Source organism: Drosophila takahashii, chromosome 3R, assembly GCF_030179915.1.
Source record: "Drosophila takahashii strain IR98-3 E-12201 chromosome 3R, DtakHiC1v2, whole genome shotgun sequence".
NCBI classification, from domain to species: domain Eukaryota; kingdom Metazoa; phylum Arthropoda; class Insecta; order Diptera; family Drosophilidae; genus Drosophila; species Drosophila takahashii.
The window spans coordinates 31,568,479-31,583,653 of NC_091681.1; the positions used below are offsets into that span (position 1 = coordinate 31,568,479).

The 15,175-nt window shown below is 40.1% G+C and overlaps 4 protein-coding genes across 4 annotated transcripts; 3 read left to right on the forward strand and 1 right to left on the reverse strand.

The window, feature by feature from the left end:
* Positions 1–5: 5 nt before the first annotated feature.
* Mocs2A (Molybdenum cofactor synthesis 2A) lies at positions 6–269 on the reverse strand. The gene has a single exon (XM_017149806.2). The coding sequence runs from the start codon at positions 267–269 to the stop codon at positions 6–8; it is 264 nt and encodes an 87-aa protein (XP_017005295.2).
* A 306-nt stretch (positions 270–575) lies between these two features.
* On the forward strand, positions 576–4,168 carry Clbn (Nuclear export mediator factor NEMF homolog Clbn). The gene is made up of 5 exons (XM_017149823.3): positions 576–818; positions 873–1,602; positions 1,665–2,542; positions 2,602–3,723; positions 3,863–4,168. Exons 1-5 carry the CDS (start codon positions 763–765, stop codon positions 4,059–4,061), a joined length of 2,985 nt encoding a protein of 994 aa, XP_017005312.2. The 5' UTR covers positions 576–762; the 3' UTR covers positions 4,062–4,168.
* A 1,202-nt stretch (positions 4,169–5,370) lies between these two features.
* Positions 5,371–10,691, forward strand: Bili (FERM domain-containing protein 8 Bili). The gene is made up of 11 exons (XM_017149824.3): positions 5,371–5,534; positions 5,738–6,105; positions 6,176–6,966; positions 8,097–8,263; positions 8,322–8,668; positions 8,736–8,897; positions 8,956–9,144; positions 9,217–9,346; positions 9,416–9,514; positions 9,571–9,721; positions 9,782–10,691. Exons 2-11 carry the CDS (start codon positions 5,741–5,743, stop codon positions 9,910–9,912), a joined length of 2,532 nt encoding a protein of 843 aa, XP_017005313.2. The 5' UTR covers positions 5,371–5,534; positions 5,738–5,740; the 3' UTR covers positions 9,913–10,691.
* A 2,358-nt stretch (positions 10,692–13,049) lies between these two features.
* Positions 13,050–14,845, forward strand: danr (distal antenna-related). Its single transcript, XM_017149734.3, has one exon. The coding sequence runs from the start codon at positions 13,126–13,128 to the stop codon at positions 14,377–14,379; it is 1,254 nt and encodes a 417-aa protein (XP_017005223.2). The 5' UTR covers positions 13,050–13,125; the 3' UTR covers positions 14,380–14,845.
* Positions 14,846–15,175: the final 330 nt, after the last annotated feature.

The following is a 15,175-nucleotide window of genomic DNA, read 5'->3' on the forward strand; positions in this document are numbered from 1 at the left end:
AGTCGTTAGCCTCCACTGAGGGGCGGAATGATGGCCAGTTCGTCGCCCTCCTTGAACAGAATCCTCTCGCTCAGGTTCTCGATGTACGATTCGTTGTGGGCCAAAATCAGGTTGTCCCGAATCGAGGTCAGGCCAAATCTGGCAACCAGTTGGTCCAGCAGTTCGGAGGCAGTAATTTCGCTGGGCACATCCACTTTCGAGCGGTTGGTATTGGCTAATTCCCGGGATTTGGCAAAGAACAGCACGTGCACGTTGACAACAGTACTCATATTTACAAATGAAGATTGGAGATGACAAAGGGGAAAGGCAGCTCTAGAAAAAGCTAAAAAATAGCTAGATTGGAGATGACAAAGCAATTGCCTGTTTCGATAATGGAACGAAATGGAATATGGAACACAGCTGACTAAAATAAAACATAAAACAATTTTATTATTATTTAAAATAATTGAACAAGATTTAACAGCTTAAAACCAATTAATTTTGTTTCTCGACTTGGTAAAATATATAAAATTTTAAAAACCACAATCACCGGAATGCATCAGCAAATAATCGATATATTCTATGCAAACTTTATCCATCACTATTTCACCGATATTTAATTTCGCCAGGGAATAAAATTGTTTTTATTCCGTTTCCTTTAAGGTTTTTACCTATATATTATATATAGCGAACTTGTGAATATTTAATGATAAGTTAGCTAGTTAGATAAATCCCATTTTTTTCGTTTTCCGTGTTGACATTGTTAACTTTTGATCTGGAACCATGAAGACACGTTTCAATACTTTTGATATAATCTGCGGAGTGGCCGAACTGCAAAAGTATGTAGTAAACAGGATATTCAGATTTTGAGATAACAATAAATTATATTCCAGGCTGGTCGGCTGGCGAGTGAATCAGATCTATGACGTCGACAACAAGACCTATCTCTTTCGGATGCAGGGAACCGGTGCGGTGGAGAAGGTCACCCTGCTGATGGAATCCGGCACTCGATTCCACACCACCCGCTTCGAATGGCCCAAGAATATGGCACCATCCGGGTTCAGCATGAAGCTGAGGAAGCATCTGAAGAACAAGCGCCTGGAGAAGATCCAACAACTGGGCGGCGATCGTATTGTGGACTTTCAGTTTGGCACCGGCGATGCTGCTTATCATGTCATCTTGGAGCTCTACGATCGCGGTAATGTGATCCTGACCGATTATGAATTGACTACGTTATATATCCTGCGTCCCCACACGGAGGGCGAGAATCTGCGCTTCGCCATGCGCGAGAAATATCCCGTGGAACGGGCCAAAAAGGCCACGGACGAACTGCAGCCGGATGCGCTGGATAAACTGCTGGAAAATGCCAGGAATGGCGATTACTTGCGACAGATCCTGACGCCCAATCTGGACTGCGGTCCGGCGGTTATAGAGCATATCCTTCTATCCCACGGCTTGGATAATCTCGTGATAAAGAAAGAAGGAGCCGAGGAAAATCCCGAAGCGGAGGAAAAGCCCGATAAAGGTGGCAAAAAGCAGCGTAAGAAGCAGCAGAATGCCAAACTGGATCAGAAGCCATTCGATATGGTTAATGACCTGCCCACTCTTAGAAAAGCTGTCAAGGTTGGTACTTAGTAATAATAATTAATCAAGAAATGATACAATCACTCTATTCAATCTTCCAGTGCGCTCATGATCTTATTCTCGAGGGAAACAGTGGCAAAACCAAAGGCTACATTATCCAGGTGAAAGAGGAGAAACCCGCGGAGAGCGGAAAAGTGGAATTTTTCTTCAGAAACATCGAATTTCATCCCTACCCCTTTGCTCAATTTCAAAACTTTGAAAAGGCCACATTTGAGTCTTTTATGGAAGCTGCCGATGAATTTTACTCAACGCAAGAATCACAGAAAATTGACATGAAAACGCTGCATCAGGAGCGTGAGGCATTGAAGAAGCTGTCCAATGTTAAAAACGATCACGCCAAGCGTCTAGAGGAGTTAACCAAAGTCCAGGATGTGGACAGAAAGAAGGCAGAGCTCATAACGTCCAATCAAAGTCTGGTGGATAATGCAATTCGGGCCGTTCAGTCGGCTGTCGCCAGTCAATTGTCCTGGCCGGATATCCATGAGCTGGTCAAGGAGGCCCAGGCAAACGGCGATCCTGTAGCCAGTTGCATAAAGCAGCTTAAGCTGGAAACTAATCATATATCGCTTGCACTCAGCGATCCCTATGATAACTATGAAGACGAGGAACTTAAGACGCCGGAGGTTACCGTTGTGGATGTCGATTTAGCTCTATCCGCTTGGGCCAACGCCCGTCGCTATTACGACATGAAACGTTCGGCTGCTCAGAAGGAAAAGAAAACGGTGGATGCTTCCCAAAAGGCGCTTAAATCTGCGGAGCGCAAAACACAGCAAACGCTCAAGGAAGTTAGAACTATTTCTAATATAGTAAAGGCACGGAAAGTCTTCTGGTTTGAAAAGTTTTACTGGTTTATAAGCTCTGAGAATTACTTGGTTATCGGAGGAAGAGATGCGCAGCAAAACGAGCTTATCGTTAAAAGGTTAGTAGAGCTTTAAATTAATGATAGAGATATCTAATCCATAAATAAATATATTTCAGATACATGCGTCCGAAAGACATTTATGTGCATGCCGAGATTCAAGGTGCCTCGAGTGTAATTATACAGAATCCCACTGGCGAAGAAATACCTCCAAAAACGCTGCTGGAAGCTGGATCTATGGCTATATCATACAGTGTTGCCTGGGATGCGAAGGTGGTGACGAATTCCTATTGGGTGAACAGCGATCAAGTCAGTAAAACCGCACCAACTGGAGAGTATTTGGCAACTGGTAGTTTTATGATCAGAGGAAAGAAGAACTTCCTACCTTCCTGCCACTTGACCATGGGTCTAAGTTTACTTTTCAAGTTGGAGGACAGTTTTATAGAAGCCCATTTGGGAGAACGTAAAGTGAGGACCTTAGACGACGATCAGATAGATCAAAATGTCAAAGAAACCGAAGTTGAACACGATCTTTTGTCCGAAGGAGAAGATAATGAACAGGACCCTACTGCAAATGCAACGGAACCAAGTTCCAATACCGAGATCACTGCTTTTCCCAATACGGAAGTTAAAATTGAACACGATACTGGTCGCATAACAGTCAGATCCAACTCCTTAAATCCAGAGAACGAGCCGACTGAAGAGACAGAAGAAAAAGTTGTCGAAAAACTTCCCAGTAAACCAGTAGATGAGGAAACGACCATTATTTTGGCTGGTCCAAGTCGGAAAAAGCAAGTTAGTGCCAAGAAGACCAAGGAAGACAAGGCACGAGCAAAGGAAGCTGCCAAGCAGGAAGTCGCTCCTGCAACCACTGAGCCCAAAAATCCATCGCAGGTCAAGAGAGGTCAGAAGGGAAAGCTGAAGAAAATGAAACAGAAATACAAGGATCAAGATGATGAGGAGCGTGAGATTCGTATGATGATTCTGAAATCTTCCGGCAAGGAGAAGCCCCAGGCAACTGCCGACAAAGTGGTGGAGAAGAGTGTGGCCATAAAAGAGTTTGTAAAGCAAGAAAAAAGTGCAGCTCCCAAAAACCCCGTGGAATTGGATGATGCCGATGATGTGCCCGCCGCTGGGGATGTGGATATACTTAACAGTCTGACTGGACAACCCCACGAGGGAGATGAGTTGCTCTTCGCAATTCCAGTAGTGGCTCCCTATCAGGCTTTGCAAAATTACAAGTATGTTCTAGTTTATCATTAATATTTACTTAAATATTTTTAGAGTTTTTTAAAGACTGTTAAAATTTCTATTCTTCATTTAAAGTTTTTAATAAGTTGAAAATACATTTTTATTTAATTTATTAATTTCTTTTCATAGATTCAAAGTAAAGCTCACCCCAGGAACGGGTAAAAGAGGAAAGGCTGCGAAACTAGCTCTCAACATCTTTGCCAAGGAAAAAGGCTGCAATACTCGTGAGAAGGACTTACTGAAAAGTATAAAGGAAGAGTCGATGGCAAGAAATATTCCAGGAAAGGTCAAGTTATCAGCCCCGCAACTGCAAAAGTATCACAAATAAATAAATAAATGAAATGTATACAAAATGTTGAGCCATAATTATAAGAAGTGTTTTAAATGCTTTTAAAAGAAATGCAAGTTGATTAAATAAAAGAGAATGTATACAGATTGCTGATTAAAGCTTATATTTCGGTTCCTTATCAAAAAGCGGTAGATATTGATTTTGCTAACGGTTGAAACCGTCTTTTATCGATAGTCTTGTTGCTGGGCGAATTTTCAGCAGGAATTTTGGGGGCGCATGCGCCTCATATGGAGCCCGAGTTTGCATGTGTTTGTTTACTTCGGTTGGCTGTGTTCAAAAGTGGTGTTGTATAAGTAGATATTTTGGTGCTAAGTCGCCTGTTTTGGCATTTTGTGTACTAAAAAGTTTTCGCCAACTTCCCGTCATCGTTCGATATATGAATATAGCTTGAGTGGAAAAATATGGCCAAACAAGAAATGAAGAAATAAAGCCATCCGAAGTCCGAAGCTTTCCGAAATCACGGGGCTCCCCGCAACAAAAGACAATACAGCGGAAAATGTATCTTTCGAGCGAAGTCCGTGTAACACATTTTTTCAAAGCCATCCGTTTGAGTGCGTTCGAGGCTTTTGCAGAGATGTAGATACGTTTAACCAGTTTCGGAGTGCTCGGAAATCGAAGGAAACCCTTTGAAGGGAATAAAATTAAATTGGAGTGGCGATGGTTCGGTGAAAAACTATGGCCTTCAAAGTCCCACCCAGTTAGAAGGATATGTGCGTGTGTGTCTGTAAGTGTGTGTGCGTGTGTATATGCATACATATGAAGGCATGTATTGATTAAGGACGGAGGACTTTTTCTTTTTAGCCATGTGAACCAAAATTAACATATAGTGTTTACGTGCCTCCAATTATAAAATTAAAGTTATACACCCCGTGCTGACATACTTCCATGCACTGGAATTAGCATGAAGTACATAAAAGTACCCATGCATATTCTTACCTACAGATGTTCGTGTGGGTATGTATGTGCGGACATGTGTGTATACAGCATACCCTCTATTGCACCTGCTCGAAAAATCAAATGTCGGAACTAAGGACCATTTTGGTGTTTCAAAATATTCACTTCAAAACGGTCCAGGATTCAGAAAGTTAATTTTGCTTCACAATAAAATTGTTAGTTTTGAATATTTTTTAATTACTAAAAAAGTTTTTAATTTTAAAATGTTTACTAAAGCTTGAACAAACTCACCACATCAATTCTAAAAATATTAAACTGCTTTTGATTTTTTTTTATATTTTAATTACAGGAAAAACAAAAAATAAATATTTTTAAATGTCTATTTTATTTTAAGAAATGCAAATCGAGAGCTAATAATGGTTTTTTAATGATGGAGTTTTGTGAATTATCCACAACTGCCAGATAAAATGAGGGCTATCCTGATTGCTCAAGCGAACCCCAAAAAGGCGTTGACAGTAGTTAATCATATTTGTTAGCAGCAGTTGTACGTAAAAAACGGTAAGTAAACAATAAAAATATAAGCTTTCATTTAAAAACGATCTTGTAAAAAAAAATATTTAAATTAGAATACATTTTGTTATTTAAGAAATATTTTTAAACGTTTAAAAATGTAATAATGTTGATAAATTTATTAGGATAGCCATATTTTATGCATTTTTGTCTTATAATATTTATTTATTAATATTTTGTTGCACTTCAAGAACATGGAGCCAAATCATTATTACTGCCGGAGCGCCATGCAGCAGAACTCCTCGACTTCCATTCCGCAACATTCGACGAATAAACTCAACTATGGGATGAACATGAATGTGGGCCAGGACTATGTGACATGTAGCTCCGGCCAACCGCAAACGGGGTACAACTCCAAGGATCTGGTGCCGCGCAATGGGAACAATAAGTCGCTCGGCGGAGGCGGCAACATGGGAAGTCCGTATGGAGGATCCGTCTGCAGCAACAGTGGGCAATGCAGCAAGAATACTGCCAATGCTGGGAACTATATCAACATAATGACTGTTCCATTGGGAACTTTGCAGTATAATCGAAAGAAGCTAACTACTCAAGACTACGAGTGAGTTGGAAGCAATAATGTTTACAAAGATATTCCTTTTTAAATTAATAAAAATATATATATTTTCCAGATCGCATTTATATTACAACACCACGGATGTCAAGTGTCGCGATGATTACTATTTAGCCAATAATGCCGCAGCAGCAATACCGCAGCACCAAGCTCACCAACCGCAACAGCAGCAGCACATGCACCAGCAGCAACATCAGCACCAACAACAGCAACAACACCAGCAGCAGCAGCAGCAACAACAACACCAGCAACATCAGCAACACCAGCAGCATCAGCAACACCAGCAACATCTGCACCACCAGCAGCAACAGGCCAACTTTCTCCACATCCAACAGTCGCTGCAGCACAACCACCAGCTGAGCCACCCAGAACCAATCCATCAGTTACCCCAATTACAGAGCTCGGTGGCCGATCCACCAGATGCCTTCGACAACTGTGCGATCTTCCCGAGCGCCGGAGGCGCCAGCAGCAATGGTGGAGGACGTGTGGCCGCCACCCAAACGCATCAGAATAGCTCCAGTGTGGTCACGTGTGGCGACCAGCAGGTGCCTGTCTCTATGGGATCGGTGAATATGCCCGTTCCCCCGATCATGTACACCGTGCATCGGGTGGTGACCACCGCCCAGATCCAAACGGCGGTGGGCAGCACCTTCGCCTCCTCGGCCAGTGTCTCCAGTGTGGTCAGCACCGGCCAGAACGAGGGCGACTGCCTGTCGCCGGCACAGGTGTCCTCCGCCATGGCCGCCTCCGGTAATGCCCAGTGCCTGGGAGGACTCTCCGACATGGGCGCCAACATGATGAACAACGCAAGTGCACTTTGTCCCCTTTCCGACCTGAGGAGTCCATCTGGTAAGAGATCATTAGCTTGATATCCATTTTCCCATTTCTCCAATTCAGTTGAAAAAGTTAATTTAAGATTAAAATCGCCAACTTTTAAAAGGGGTCCAAAATTGAATATATCATACTTAAAATATTAATGTTTGTTAGAAAAATCATTGATTTACAAACATTTTCTTTAAACGTAAAGAGATTTTAAAGTGCTTCAAAATAGTATATATACTGAATATATTTAGGTAAAATTCAAATAATATTATTATTTAATTTTTTGCAATTTTAAAATGGAAACAGAAGAAATTTTAAATATTCCTAGTACTAACATCCTTTTGTATAAAAATATTATAATATTAATAAAGCTACTTGAGATTATTTAGTTACTATTGTAATAATCAATATTTGTCTGAATTTTTTTGGGACTTTAAAGTCTAAACACTTTTAGTACTAGTATCTTTTCTATAATAATATACTACTTGATATTTATACCCGTTACTCGTAGAGTAAAAGGGTATATTAGATTCGTGCAAAAGTATGTAACAGGTAGAAGGAAGCGTTTCCGACCCTATAAACTATATATATTCTTGATCAGGATCACTAGCCGAGTCGATCTAGCCATGTCCGTCTGTCCGTCTGTCTGTCCGTCTGTCTGTCTGTCTGTCTGTCTGTCTGTCTGTCTGTCTGTATGAACGCTGAGATCTCGGAAACTATAAAAGCTAGAAGATTGACATTTTGCATGCAGATTTTAGGAGTTCCTACGCAGCGCAAGTTTGTTTCAAAAGGGTGCCACGCCCCCTCTAACACCCACAATCGCTTATATACGATTTTAAAAATTTCAATATTTTGGAAAAGTAAAAATGCAGTTTTGTTGTGTTTATCAATACCTATCGAAATGTAGAAGAAATTTTTTAAATCGGACCATTCGTTAAAAAGTTACGGCGGATCAAAGCTTTTATCTCCATCTCCTTCGCATTCCCTTTAGCTGAGTAACGGGTATCTGATAGTCGGGGCACCCGACTATAGCGTTCTCTCTTGTTTTAAGTTAGGATTGTAGAAATGAAAATGATTTTACATTTTTTGTGAATTTAATTTAATTTAATTTAATCAAATATTCCCAACATTAATATCCTTTTGTATAATCCTTTTAGGAGTGCTCACCAATTCCTCGTTTATGCCACAACACCACAAATGCAACAATGGCAACGATGCCCAATCCAATCCTGCAATCCAGAAACGCCTAATGGCGACCAGCTCAACTTCGAATTTTGCAAATGCTGGCAAAGCCGCTGCCAATCTAACCCGTGCTCTCCAAAACGTAATATTCAAACTAATACTAAATTATCATTATATTTCAAGTGTAACTTTTACTTTAGGTAATCCCCACATGCGTATATCTTATGTCCCGGGTGGCGGTTCACATGGAGATCGAGGGCACGGCCCAGTGTCCATCGCAGGTGATGTTGGCAGCTGCGCTGGGATGCGAGGAACTGGGGATATCCAACAAATTGCTGGCACAGAGTGTCTTCGGATTGTGGATGACAAGTGCTTTGCTGGAAATGCAGCTGAAGGCCCATCACTGCCCCTATATCGTGCGAGTCGCGTGGCCCAATTTGCTACAGAAGTTCAGCAATAGCAGTCCCAGTGATCGGAAGTTTGACGAACCCATGATCGTTTTGAAGCGAAACGTTTTCTTTTCGAAACGAGACGAAGAGAAAATTAAGTACGCTGTCAATATATTAAACAAAATCCCAAATAAATTATTAAAAGAAAAATATTATTATTTTCAGGGATCATCGAATCTTAGAGCTCCTTTACGAAGAGGCCAGAAATAATGTGCTGACAGGAAGGTATATTATGGAACCAGTGCATTCGCTTATGTTGGGCGGCATTCAGGCACGAATCGAACTGGGTCCCTACAATTCCCACACCCATACAATAGGATTCTTTCGGTAAATCTATAGACTAACAGTACAAAACTAATATTTAATAACTATTTTTATAATTTAGGGAAAATCAAGCTAGGTTTTTGCCACCACACGTTGCCAAGAGTTCTACTTGGTTATGGCTACCAATAAGTCAGAAAAATTCAGCAGAGGTTAAGCTTTTGGAGCAGTTTAAACGGGTTCCCCAAACAGCTACCACCAGAAAGTTGATGAGAAAATACCTGGAATTTTGCTGGGCTCTACCGTTCTATGGGTAGGTTAACTGTTATATTAAGTTAGATTGTTATATTTTTAAAAAATCTGTTTTTTCTATAATATCTTAAAGTGCCGCCTACTTCCATGGACAAATAGAACAGCCTGTTAGGGGAATCATGGCATTGGTCAACCAAAAGGATATGGAGGTTCTGGTCGCAGTCAATGAAAAGGGAGTTTTTATAATAGATCCGTACGAATGTGTAAGTTTAATTAATATTTTGCGAATATTTTAAACCCCTATTAACGATATTACCACATTTTTGCTATAGACTCTGATGCTGGGATTGCGTTACGAGGATTTGTCTTGGGATTACGCAAAGCCAAGTGCAAGTGATGATCCCGAATGCCTCACTTGTATATTTTTGCAGGTATTTAAGAAATTTCTAGTTATGAAAACAAGTATATGGATTTATTTCTGTTATAGTTCGATGCGGTCGAGAACGGAATACAAGTATCGAAGCTGATGCAAATATTTTCAAAGCAAGCTGCCATGATAGACGCACTTATATCACATTTTACGGATCAAATAAGAAACAGAAAACAAGAGGGTAACACCCAAGAACCTTTTCACGATGGTAAGATGTTAAATAATGAAGATTAAATAAAAATAAATACATTTCAAATTTCTTTTTCAGAGCCAAATCCAATTCAAAATAATGGAAATGGAGTCTTATGCAATAAGCTGTCTCGATTAACTTTGGCCACCTTCGATGAGGAGGGAGGTCGTTGCATTGGGCAAATGGGATCATTATCTATAAGCTATTAACATTTGTTACTAACGATAAAATAAATTTAAGTTAAGGGGTGTTAAATAAAGGTTCACGCATATATTCACGATTGTTGATAAATTCCCATAAATATACTCACAAGTAAATTTTTAGCAAACGGAATCCACATATTCACAGTCATCTTTATAATGCATTTAAATTCATTTAATAATTTTTAAATTTAACCGAAACGCAAGTACAATAAGTTAAAGATTTTAATAGTATTACCAATTATGTTTATTCCATTAAATCCACACCCATCCAATAATTAATTTATTGCTCAAGACCTGCATATTTGTTCATGTTGTATTGTTTAAAGGTACAAAACTGTTTAGTTTTATTGCACATTCATAACTGTTCAAATTCAATTGTTCACAATTAATACAAGTAATTACCAAATAATGCCCCCGAATAGTTATCTCTTTTTATTTACCTTTAAGGTAAGGCATGTAGTATATATTAAGATATTAACATATATGGGTATGTGCATTTGACGTATGCGTTCAGAATTAGTTTAATAAGCCTTCGACTGAAACAAATTATGTATATAATAACAATAAAGTGTATGTACAAAATGTAAGGGCTAACTGCCAACATAGGTTATGTATATATTTAAATTTGTATGTATGTATAAATTGAGACTTAAAATAAATACCGTTTCCTCATATTTATACAGCTTAAAGTACTTGTAAAATTCCAGCAATTTGATTTTCGTGTTTAAATTGCACAATTATTTGGCTTAAAATTAAACCTTTTTTTTTTGTGTCGGATATCTGTTTTTAAAGCGGTATTTTATTTATTTATATTATATGTTTAGTCCACGTAGCTTAGATGGTTGCAACTTAATCCGCTTTGCTTTTATTTCTTGATATTTTGCCATAATTTGCAGTTAATTTTTATTTTGTTTAAAAGTACTTTTTGTGACAAATAAAAGAGAAATATAAATTGTTTAATAATAAATAATGATATAGTTATAATATACAGCAACACGGAAATTAATCAATACATGTAGGTGTAATCTAATAAATTATAGTTAATAGAAAATTTATTTAAATATGTGTAAATCAAACATAAATACTAAAGGCTACTTACTTTCTAAAATGTGTCTTTTAATAACACAATAAAAAAAGTATTAAAAAAAAACAAAATGTGTAATTTTTTCTTTGACACATTTAAAGTGGTAAGTAAAAAAGGTAAACGTATTTAAGGATAAGAATCTTAGATTGAACAGTTTTATTATCATTATTCTGCTCATAGTATTTCCAGTTCTGTGCGCCAAAAAGTAGGCAATGATTAGGCACGTATATCCGAAATTAGAAACTTTGTGGATTTTTTTACGACCTTTTTTAATTTCTTAAGTTTGAATACACAGATCGGGATAAATGTACGAGTCTAATCGCCTTGCTAGAACATATACATACGTACCACTTAATTTATTAATTACACACCTCTTGCTTCAAATTCGTTTTTTTGAGATGTGTTGCTCTTCTTTTATGATAATTTATGTTTTATTCATCTGGGAAAAGCTTTTATTCAAATTCTTCTTCTTGGCCGACAGCTGTGTTGCACTTTTCATCTGAAGCTGAAAGCTTTTATTAGTTTTTCAATTGGAAAATAAGCTAAACACGCAGACGCATCAATAATAAACATAACGCTAAGCGCCGGAAAATCTAAGAAGTGCATAATTTAGTACAGTGACAACTTAAACTAATAAAGATATAATACTGGAATCGTGCTACCAGCTTATTTGTGTTATAACCTTTCGATGTATTCGTTAAGCATACAGTTGCGGTCAAAAGATTAGTAGTCAGTCAAATGTGTGTTGATCGCTTTTACGAAAAGAAAATGAAAATTGAACATACAAAAAAAATAAAAAAGATTGGTATTTATAGAAGATTAACATCGCCTTGACTTTTTTCTAAATGATATAGTAAAAGATGAATTCCAGTAAGTTTTATGAACATTTTTTATAAAAAAAAGGTATTCTAATATTTATTATTTTAATTTAAATACATAAGAAATCTGTGGAACTATGTAACTATAAACTATATGCTGTTTGCAAAAAGATTCTTGGGATTCCTGAGCAGCAAAATATGGTGCAATTTCGGAACGTCTTATCCCAATTAGCTCGTAATTTAATCTGCTATCGATTGGTTGTTATATGTACCTCAAAACTTTTATGGGGATCGTTAGCTTATGTTGTTAGCTGGCCAAAACATTCGATCTTTTAGCTGTAAGATTTGTCTTGTCTGAACGACGATTGAAACCACGCTATGAAAGGGTATCAAACAAGGAAACTTTATATTCGGCAAAAAAAAAATAGTCAAATCATACATTTTGCCTATTTTAAGGATCATAAAAAATTTGTTACTTTCGTCCTGTTTTTTGTTTATTATTAGAGTTTTATTAGAGTTTCATACGATGCATAACAAAGGGTTGAAAGTGGGTGCAATAAAAACATTGCTCATAAATAAATTGCAAAAAGTACTAACGAAATTAGTGCAAATACACAGATGGACAGTGCAAATAGTGCGGAGTGAATTTCTGTTATTCTTGGAAGATTCGCGACCCAAAAGTGCAACCAGGTCCACGTCCGTATCAGATCCGCTCACGCACATGCGGATGTGAGAAACAAACACACTCTCGCAGCGGAGAATGTTTATGGGAGGTAAATAACTGGTTTTTATATAAACACAGGAGCCCAAACACACACACGCACACACATGGCCACGTGCAGGAGACAATTTGGAAATGTGCATCCACACCACATCCGCGAGGAGAAGGGGGAGGGGGATAACCAAACCAGGCTGCTCTCTGTCCCGTTAAGAGAGTCGCCTTGAGCCAGGACATCCCGCAGAGAGCGCAGCGTTTTGCAAGAGAGAGAGCAGGCGCGAGCGGGACATGAGTAACAAGTTGTTGCGCTGCTGGTGGTGGTGGGGTAAGCGAAAGAGAGAGTAGAGAGTGGCGCCTCTCGTTCTCCATTGGTCGAATCCGCAGGCCGCCGTTCTCTTCGCCGCAAAATCATCGGCTCATCTCGGCGTTCGCTTTTCGCCTTTCGCGGATTTCGTATCTTTCGGATTCACAATCACATCCTTCTGCGAGTTCGAGGAGTGCACACCGGTGGTCGCATTCGCATTCGCATTCGCATTCGCAGTCGCATCCGCAATCGCAATCCGCTAAAGTCCGCGCTTTCAATCGCCAGTCAATCAACCATGGATATCTCCGCCTACCAGCACATGAACATCCGGATGAGCACCCGCGGCAAGCGACCGCTGAGGAATCTCACGCCCAACGATAAGGTGCGCGCCATACAGCGCATCCACAATGGCGAGACGAAGGCCAGTGTTTCGCGGGACATCGGAGTGCCGGAGTCCACGCTGCGCGGCTGGTGCAAGAACGAGCAGAAGCTGCGCTTCATGTGCCGCCAGCTGGGTCCCGATCATCACCTGGGACTCGATACGCCGCCCGAGAAGCGGGCCAAGTTCGAGCTGCAGCTCCAGTTGCCGCCAAAGTTTGTGGCCCTGCCGCCGAACTATGAGGAGCTGGGCTTCGGAGCTTTGCCCTATTCCCCCTCAGATTATCCGGTGCAGGGAGGCGATTCCCTCCTCGAGAAACTGAGCCTGGTGGAGTTCGTGAAAAAGACAGGCGGCCTGCATCCGGAGGCAGTGCATCCCAGTCAGCCTGGAGTGATGGATTACTCCAATAATATGCTGCACCAGCTGAATCTGCTGGCCTTGCTCAACTCCAAACTAGCCCCTCAGACTGCCGAAGTTCTGCCAGTGGAAGCTGGACAAGCACCTTCCATCACAAAGGAGGAAAACAACAAATTGGTTGATTCCGAGGATTACAGCAAAAGCAACAACTATCCCCTGCTGAGTGTCAAGAACTGGGCCAAAGATCCGGCCAAGCGGGTGAATCAGCCGGAGCCAGTCAACGATAAGAACAACAATGCGGTGGAGGACAAGACTCCTATGTTCCCGGAAACTACACCACTGCCCTTACTGCCAGCTCCCTTCCCGAATCCCGCGGATCTAGCGCCTGTGATAGCACCAGTCACTCCTCCGGTCGGTGGTGCCACGCCCACTGCTGCTGGTGGAGGAGCCACCGATGGCCAAGGAGCCGCTCTGCTCGATTGGTGCAAACTCTTCAATGCCAGCCTGAATTTCCTGGCCTTTGCAGCGGCCGCAGCATCCATGCAACCCGGCGGCGGCAACGGAGGAAGTGCACCCAATCCCAACCAGATGGTTAATGGGGGATCCGAATCCGATCTGGACATCTCAACATCATATCCCTTCAACGAAGCGCTAATGAAGCGCCTGAGTCCCCTGGCCCACAGTGAGGCCTCCAACGAGAGCTACTGTGACAGCGAGCCGGAGGATCTGTCCGTGCGATCCTGCGCCTCCAAGGCCTCCAGCAGATCCCACACACCCGACAAGAGCATCGGCTCCAGCGATGCCGAACAGTAGACACCCCTTCTAGTTCTAGTTCTAGCTGCTAATTTCTAGTTCATAGTGTAAATACCTCCATTTTTAATTGTTAATAGCCACCTTAAGTATTTATGAAACACGAATCATTTCGCAACGCAAATGCCATTTGTACTTATCAATTAATGTATTAATATCAATGCAACAGGTATTAATAGATCAGCATACTATATATAGAGCCTAGTGTTAACTAGAAATATCGACTGTGTGACTCTTGTTTGAAAACCAAATTCAATTCATCTACACTTATAATAACAGATACTAATTGTGTTAAGTAGCTTAATTATTTGGCCCGTTCGTCAGCCACTCCAATCGATTTGTTTTCGTACTGCTGTAATCTCCGTAACTCTTAATAAGCATATAAACTAATTACTAATGAAACGAATAAATATTTATTAACAAAACAGAAATAAAATTAAAGTGTGAATCTCTCAAGATTAAAATGAAAGCGATTATTTAATTAATGGGAATTTAATTGCAACGCTTTGCAATGGGGCAATTTGCTATAGCGTAAAAGCAGAGGAAAAAGAGTTTCTGGAAAAATCGGAAATCGTTGAACCGATTGGGTCTTTTTAAACAAAATATAATTTGAAAATTTATTAAAATTTTATTTTAAGTCGTTTGGGATTTACTCAATAATTTTTTTTTTTTTTTTTTTTTTTTTTTTTTATATATGATGGACGTTGATGCACTACGAGCAGTACAAACAAGTGGCCCAACGATACCAAGCACGTGCTTGTTACGCGCGGGACCCTTTATCAATTAGGGCAAAAATGCG

Coding starts and splice junctions, on each gene's coding strand:
- Bili (XM_017149824.3), top strand. CDS start 5,741: ATGGAGCCAAATCATTATTACTGCCGGAGCGCCATGCAGCAGAACTCC. Junction 9,145..9,216: donor TGGGCTCTACCGTTCTATGG/GTAGGTTAACTG, acceptor AATATCTTAAAG/TGCCGCCTACTTCCATGGAC. Junction 9,722..9,781: donor CCAAGAACCTTTTCACGATG/GTAAGATGTTAA, acceptor TTTCTTTTTCAG/AGCCAAATCCAATTCAAAAT.
- danr (XM_017149734.3), top strand. CDS start 13,126: ATGGATATCTCCGCCTACCAGCACATGAACATCCGGATGAGCACCCGC.
- Mocs2A (XM_017149806.2), bottom strand. CDS start 269: ATGAGTACTGTTGTCAACGTGCACGTGCTGTTCTTTGCCAAATCCCGG.
- Clbn (XM_017149823.3), top strand. CDS start 763: ATGAAGACACGTTTCAATACTTTTGATATAATCTGCGGAGTGGCCGAA. Junction 819..872: donor GGAGTGGCCGAACTGCAAAA/GTATGTAGTAAA, acceptor ATTATATTCCAG/GCTGGTCGGCTGGCGAGTGA. Junction 1,603..1,664: donor CTCTTAGAAAAGCTGTCAAG/GTTGGTACTTAG, acceptor TCAATCTTCCAG/TGCGCTCATGATCTTATTCT.